We start from the raw sequence: 7,604 nt of genomic DNA on the forward strand, positions 1-7,604 counted from the left end.
TAGCCAGTATTCTGAGGTGTTAGAGCTTGGCGCATATATATAAGTCATCTACCAACTGAGCAACATCCCCAGATATAGACAAGTGTGCTTAAGAGTTAAATGACTGTTTTCCAAAGTCATAGAGAAGAATTCCCATGAACAAACAAACAGACAAATAAACCAGAGTATCTATTTTAGCTCACTTAAGCCAAGAATCTTGGAAGCACCACTAAATGGCAATGCCCAAGGCAGACTGTTATTCTTCAACACATCCATTGATATGTGGGGAGCTGTCCTCGGGGAGGCTTGCCCAGGTACAGGGTGCATCCCACCTGACGTGGAGGCTGGTGACCTTCAGTACACGCCTTGCTCAGGCCAGTGCAGCTCTCGGGCGTAAGCCCCTTTGCAGCTGCGGATCTCTGTGTCCTGCTCCAAGCACTTGTTCAGGCCTGGCACCCCAGATCGCCACCCGATGAAGCCCTGGGTGGTCTGTGGGACTGGAGGTGATGGATGGATCTGAAGGAGAAAGGCAAGGGATGAGTCACAGGTGCTGACAGGAGGAAGGCCTGCATTTCATGGTGGGGCAAATGGTCATACGTGCCACGGGAGTGTCTGCAAGGTGCCCGTGATGCCATATGAGGCCTAGGATGGAGAAGACAGGAAAACCAATATTAAACAGTGTGTGCGGAAATGTGTGTGTGAAGGCTGGAGTTCAGCTTTTGTGTGTTCATTAAGTTTCCGTTCTGTTTCTTTGGTAACACTGACCAAAAACCACCTAGGGAAGAAACTGACTTATACTTTCAAGTCTCAGCTCATCAACGAAGGCATTCACCGCCACATGCCGAGGTAGAAACCATGGAGAAATGTTGCTTGTTGGCGTACCCATAGCTCACTCACAGGGTCATGGTTATAGGCCTTTGTTCTAAAGCCCAGAGCCACTTGCCTAGGGATGGCGCTGCCTGCAGTGGGCCGGGGCCTCTCACATCAGTTTATAATCAAATACATCCACAGGCTAGTCTGAACTAGGCTTTCCTTCAGAGGACTGTAGGCTGAGGCACATGCCTTAGGGTTTCTAGTCCTGTGATAAAACACCATGATAAAAAACAAGCTGGGGAGGTAAGGGTTGATTTCATCTTACAGCTTGGAGTCCATCATCCAGGGAAGTTAGGGAAGAACAGGTCCGGAAGCTGGAGCGGCTGAAGCAGAGGCCATAGAGGATGCTGCCCATGGCTTGTTGCTCATGGCTTGTAGCTCACGGCTTGCTCAGTCTGCCTTCTTAGAGAACCCAGGACCCATCATGGGCTGGGCCCTTCCACATCAATCAGTAATTTAAAAACTACACTGCAGTCTTACCCACTGACAAATCTTATGGAGGCATTTTCTCAGTTGACAGTCTCCTTTCTCAAATGACTGTAGCTGAGTCAAGTTGCTAAAAACTAGCCTGGCTGTTGTGTGTCTTTCTCAAGGGCTCTCTACCTTGTCTCACGGAATCTGTAGCTCACTGGTTCAGACAGATTGGTGGCTACGAGGGGTCTGCCCATGGGCTCTGGTCACCCTGTGGAACATCTCCTGCCCACTGCATTCTTTGATTTTTTGGTTGAGGATCCCTTCCTTGTTTGCCTCTGATTACTTACCCAGCAGTAATGACTGGCGGTCACCACTCTGGAAATGCTGGCTTCTGTCCCCAGTCCTGCAAGCACACTGTCCATAGAACCCCGCTCCCTAAGGTGTTCCAGTAACTCTGAGATACAGTGACGAAGGAAGGAATGGAGACACAAACTCTGGGCCACTTGTCTAAGACAACACAGGAGCTGAACAGGCTCAGATCTCATTGTAAATCTTGAACCTCCCTTACTCGCCTGCTCCCATAGATTGTGCACATGTGTGTATATATATATGTGTGTTCGTACATGCATGTGTTTGTGTTTATACTTACATGTATGCATGCTTGTATGTGCTTGTGTTTTCTATGAGCATGTTTAGAAATCCGTGTGTGTGAACGCGCATGCTTGCTTGTGTTTATATGTGCAGGTATATGTGCATGAACCACATGCCCATGCAGGTGTCTTACCAGCGAGGTTCCCAACCTGGTTGTGGGGTTCTTGTGGCTGCCAGCATGGCCCTGTCCTCACCCCTGGTAGTGGACAGACCACAGTTTGCAGTAGGACTTACTTCTTTCTAAGAAAATGGTATAAAAACAGCCTGCAAACCTTGATATATTTGTCCAAGGGGCTCACCGGCTGGACACGGAAGTGGCTGGGCAGCTCAATCTTAGGCTTTGGGGTATGTGGCTCTTCCTCACCTTCAAGCAGCTGAAACAGAACCCCAGAGACAGGAACGTCAGGCCAAGGCTTCAGGGTGTGGGTCCTTCATTCACATGTGACGGAGAACACTCATGGGGTTCTAAGCAGAGGTGCTACAGCCCTAGCACAAGCAGACGATGGTAAAGCAGATCCGAGCTGCTAAGTTAGTCCTGAGTGGCCCTTGCTGAGGCCCCTTCTACTAGTCTTCCAGCCTAGGAATTAACAGCCAATCATGGGACCAGAGGGGACATCCCTGGTCAAGAACTCAAACTAAAAACTGCCTGTGCCAGCTCCAAGACCAAGCTTTCCAACCAGAAATGAGTGCCCCACGCCCTGGGAGATTTTAGAGCCATTTAAAACTCCCTGGAAACCCAATTTAATTACACACGAGGAATATTAATATCAAATCACTCACGAACAGTACATTATTAAGGCCCCTACTTTATGCATCGAATTTCAAACCGTATAACTATCTAAGAATTTTAAAAACCTCATTACAAATGGCATAATTTCAAAGCTGTGCAGTGGGTGGGCTGCGGGTGGGGCTTGCGATGCCGTGAGTTAGAGGATTTTGAACCATGCGGTTCTGGTCACTGTGTTCTGGCAAAGGAAGAGGACCTGCCTGGGGTCTGGCCAGAGGTAGCTATGTCACAAATAGGCCAGTTCAGAAGCCCTGGGGTACTATGAGTGCCTGCATAGTGTTTGTTGTTATTTTTGTTGTTTGTAACGAGGACCCACTCCCTCTAGAAGCTGAGCTTATGGTGGCCAGCTCTGTGACCAGCACTGTCTCTCTGCCCATGTCATCACAGCTTGGCTGTGATGCTTGTCCCCTCTCATTCTGTCATCTGTCTGGACCCTGGCAGACATCTGGATGTTTGACCCACGCTTTGCGGAAGGCAGCGTCTTGGTTACTACTTGTCTCCAGGTCTGCAGAGGGGCCCACATACCATGTTCCACCTACACCCCAAGTCACGTGAGAGCTATCACCCCACTTCACAGAAGGGAGTGGGTCAGGTGGCCTCAAGGTGAGGCTGAGGCCAGCTGGCTCCTCGTCTTTGTGCCTGCTTTGCCAGTCTTGTGCCCAGCCATCATTCTTTGAACTCACTGTCTTTTTAATAAAGTGGGCATGCAGCGGCAGCCCCATGCACCTGGCTGCTGTGCAAACTACAATGTTGGTTTAGAGGAAATGCCCGGCACACGCCTTGCATCTTGAGAGTGCTCTGCAACCCCTCAAAGGAACCTCTGGATTCAGGGGAGCAGAAAAAAGCTAATTAAATTGTGTGTGTGTGTGTGTGTGTGTGTATATATACCTGTACCCGCACATGTGGATGCCCGAAGGGGACATCAGCTATTCTACTGTGTGGCTCTTACGCACGGTCATCTCCTCAGTCACGTTCTTTCAGTTAATTCAGATAATTCTTGCTGATTATCGGAAGGTAGTCATTTTTTTTCCTGACATCACTACAGCCTGGAGTCAGGGGAGGGCAAGAGGGGGCCCCGATGAACTTCTCAGTTACCTTCTCCATGGAGGTTGTTAAATAGCCCCACTTTGTCGGCCAGTTTTCCTGGGCTTCGTATTCAGCCTTCAGACGGTATCTCCTGAGAAACGGAAACACTTAAGTGGGCGGTGATGCTCTCAGAAAGTCCACCGTGCCAACCTCTAAACCTGTGGAGACCTGGTGGCTTCCTTTGTGTCCCGCACACTGACTAGTGGGTCTGCAGGCGATCTGAGTGGGGCTGGAGCAGGAGAGAGGTCAGTGCCCTCAACAGAGTCTCCCTTAACTTATGAAGAGACCCTGGCAGGAGAGGAGGAGGTGGGGAGAGATGGTGCAGGTGGGACTGGGGCAGAGACTGCTAGCCCTCTTAGGCTGGCCTACTACCCTTTGAGGAAGAGCAGCCAGAGGCAGACATACCCATGGAATGGGGTAGTGAGTTGAAAAAGACACTTAGTCCTGCAAGTATGGACACAACAAGCGTGAACTTGACATCCAGACCTTCCTGGGGTGTGGTCCTCAGATCCCCCCCACTCCAGCCCCACCCTTGCTCATTCCACATTAAACACAGTTCCTAGAGGCCCACGAGTGAGCTGATTTGAGGGGCAGCTGGTGAGGTGATGTGTCAGGCTCTGCAAACACTGAGTTCAACTTGATCCCCCACTTGGGAATCAGAACCCACACCCCTCCCAAGTCTCTGCATGTTTGGGGTCTGGCCAAGTTATATACCTAGGCCCAGAGCCTGGAAGACAAAGTCTGTTTCTTTTTATTTTTCTTTTCGTGTGTGTGTGTGTGTGTACATTTAGTGTTTGAATGTGTACATGTGTATACATTTAGTGTTTGAGTGTTATATGTGTGTACATTTAGTGTTTGAGTGTGTGCATGTGTGTGTACATTTAGTGTTTGAGTGTGTGCATGTGTGTGTACATTTAGTGTTTGTGTGCAGGCCTGTGTACATTTAGTGTTTGAGTGTGTGCATGCCTGTGTACATTTAGTGTTTGTGTGCATGCCTGTGTACATTTAGTGTTTGTGTGCAGGCCTGTGTACATTTAGTGTTTGTGTGCAGGCCTGTGTATATTTAGTCACTTAGTGTTTGAGTGTGTGCATGTGTGTGTACTTTTAGTGTTTGAGTGTGTGCATGTGTGTACATTTAGTGTTTGAGTGTGTGCAGGCCTGTGTACATTTAGTCACTTAGTGTTTGAGTGTGTGCATGTGTGTGTACTTTTAGTGTTTGAGTGTGTGCATGTGTGTACATTTAGTGTTTGAGTGTGTGCAGGCCTGTGTACATTTAGTCACTTAGTGTTTGAGTGTGTGCATGTGTGTGTACTTTTAGTGTTTGAGTGTGTGCGTGTGTGTACATTTAGTGTTTGAGTGTGTGCAGGCCTGTGTACATTTAGTGTTTGAGTGTGTGCATGTTTGTGTACATTTAGTGTTTGAGTGTGTGCATATGTGTACATTTAGTGTTTGAGTGTGTACATGCATGTGTACATTTAGTCACAGTGTTTGAGTGTGTGCATGTGTGTAAATTTATCGTTTGCGTGTGTGCGTGTGTGGGGAGTCAGAGGACAGTTCACAGTGTTCTAGGGATCTGAACTTAGGTTATTAGGCTTTCCCTGTCACACTCCCACCTGCTGAACTGTCCCTCTGTGTCCCAGAGTCTATTTCTCATAAAAATGTAACCAACATGAGCATCAAACAGGAGCCACAAACATGGCTGTAAATTTCCCATGGCCACATCTCAAAAAGGAAATAAAAATAGCCAACTTTCATGAATTTTCATGATACTTTTTTGGGAGTGAATTTTTGAAATTTGTTAATTTCCCATTTCTAGTTAACCTCACGTTTGGCTATGGCCATTTCCAGTGCTCCAGAGTCACGTTATATACTGGAGTCTGGGGCTTCAAGAGGGTCAGTTCATAGGGGAGGGCCTTTTGGTCTGGATATCGAAGGATATGTATGAGTTTGTCTAGTGGAATGGGGGAAAAGGATGTTTCCTCTTGGGTGGTAACAAACACCTTTAAGACACTGAGATTGTGTGGTTCATGGAAATGATGCTGTTTTCCACTTGGGAGAATTATACAGTTTCCTACAAAACAAACAAAGCAACAGTTCCAAGATGAAGCAGGTTCTTCATGAGTCTCCATCAATTGTCCCCAAGGGTGTGAAGGGAGGTGACAAGAGTCACTGAGATGGTTACTAGGGAGCTTATGAGGAGAGCCAGGGGCCTGTCATTCCAGATACTCGGTGGCTGAGGCAGAAGGATGGTAAGTTGAAGGCTTGCCTGAGCTATGGAGGAGTGAGTTTAGACCAGCCTGGGCGACTCGAAATCAAAAGTCAGAAAAACAAAGCTGGGGCTGCTGGGGCTGCTGCTCAGTAGCAGAGCAGAGGCTTGGCCAGAGTCCTACCCAGGGCTGAAGCAGAGATGGGGAGAGGAGGAGGGGGAACGGAGGAGGGGCTGCAGCTCAGCAGCAGAGCACTCTGCTTCTCAAAGCCTCAGAGTCATACCCAGTGCTGGGGGTGGGGGGGGGACGAGAGACAAATGTTTCTTGCACCAGACTCTTCAGAGAATAACCTTTCACTGCTCTTGGTCTCACTATGTAGACTCACTACGTAGACTGGGGTGGCCTTGAACTCACAGAGACCTTTTGGTCTCTGCGTCTCCGGTGTTTGTGTTAAAGATGTGGGAAACCAAACCCAGCCCTGGGTCTTTTAAAATTAACATTTCTTCTTGTTTCAAAGAATCAAGGAAAACCAAGAAAGGCCAAACCTTCGATGTTTGTCAAATATTAGCATTTTAATTTTTTATCTTCTTTTAAAATTCCCTGTTGGAATTCTTCCAGTCTCCGCGGCGGGCAGGAAGGAGGGGTATACAGACTGAGGTGTCCCTGTGTCCCCAACGTTGCCCCCTCTCCTTCACGTTCCTGATTATCATAAGAGCACTGCTCTGGCGCCTAGAGATCGGCTGTTATCTAGTCTTGGCAGGGAAACTGAGGCCACCAAGGTGTGCGCTTGGCAGGTGAGAAGGGCCCGGCCCAGGGGTCTTACCAGATCTGGTCCTGGGCCACAAGGTTCATGCGCTCTGCGGCCGTGGTGCTGAGCGGCTTCTGCGCCATGGCTCCTGGGGTCTCCGCAAACCTGTGATCTCTTGCCGTAGACTCTGCGTCCTTCGTTGCTGGGAGACCGGTTGCCAGGTAACACATGATGCTTAGGCGGAGACCAAGGTACACTTACAGGGGAGGTGGGTCCCTGGAACTTGCTGCTGCCGGTCTCTGCCCTCTGAGTGCCCGGTGGTCACCCTGTCACGTGTCCCTCTGAGTGACCTCTAGACCTAACGACAACATCCCTACTTCTGTTTTGATACTGGGAATTGGTCCCAGGGCATGGCACACACTCCACCACTGACCCAGCCTTCACAGGGTCTCCTTAAGTTTCTCAGGCTGGTCTTGAACTCATTCTGGAACCGAAGTAGACCTGTGCTTTGAGATGCTCCTGTCTCAGCCCCCTGAGTAGTCGGGATGGCCTGGTTTGTACCACAAATCCTTGTCCCTGGCCCTTTTCAAAACTTAAGCCTCAAGCAAGGAGGTTAGAGCACCCATCCAGGTGCGGAATCCCAAGAGCACAGAGCTTGGCGATGTCTATTAGTAAGAACATATCCTGCCCGGATCCTGGGCATCACAAACCAGCATTGCCAGCCACCTCCAGCCGCTGCAGATGCCACTCTGCCCTCCCTGCACCTCCCTGCAGAGCTATCCGGCCTCCACAGGATCTAGGACAGGCTGGCTTGTCTAGCCAGGCTTCTCTTGTCTGCTGAGGTCTGTGGGAAGTCATT

General features: G+C 49.2%; 1 protein-coding gene across 1 annotated transcript; it reads right to left on the bottom strand.

The window, feature by feature from the left end:
- Positions 1–333: 333 nt before the first annotated feature.
- Positions 334–6,888, bottom strand: Cimip1 (ciliary microtubule inner protein 1). The gene is made up of 4 exons (XM_057780088.1): positions 6,821–6,888; positions 3,800–3,881; positions 2,190–2,291; positions 334–495 (listed from the first exon to the last, which is right to left on the bottom strand). Exons 1-4 carry the CDS (start codon positions 6,886–6,888, stop codon positions 334–336), a joined length of 414 nt encoding a protein of 137 aa, XP_057636071.1.
- Positions 6,889–7,604: the final 716 nt, after the last annotated feature.

Source organism: Chionomys nivalis, chromosome 9 (assembly GCF_950005125.1).
Source record: "Chionomys nivalis chromosome 9, mChiNiv1.1, whole genome shotgun sequence".
NCBI classification, from domain to species: Eukaryota; Metazoa; Chordata; class Mammalia; order Rodentia; family Cricetidae; genus Chionomys; species Chionomys nivalis.

Bases quoted from the DNA above. Each gene is read 5' to 3' on its own strand.
- Cimip1 (XM_057780088.1), bottom strand. From the start codon at position 6,888: ATGGCGCAGAAGCCGCTCAGCACCACGGCCGCAGAGCGCATGAACCTT. The intron at 3,882-6,820 runs GTAAGACCCCTG...TCCGTTTCTCAG, and splicing joins GTGGCCCAGGACCAGATCTG to GAGATACCGTCTGAAGGCTG. The intron at 496-2,189 runs GTTTGCAGGCTG...TTTCTCCTTCAG, and splicing joins CCTTGGACAAATATATCAAG to ATCCATCCATCACCTCCAGT.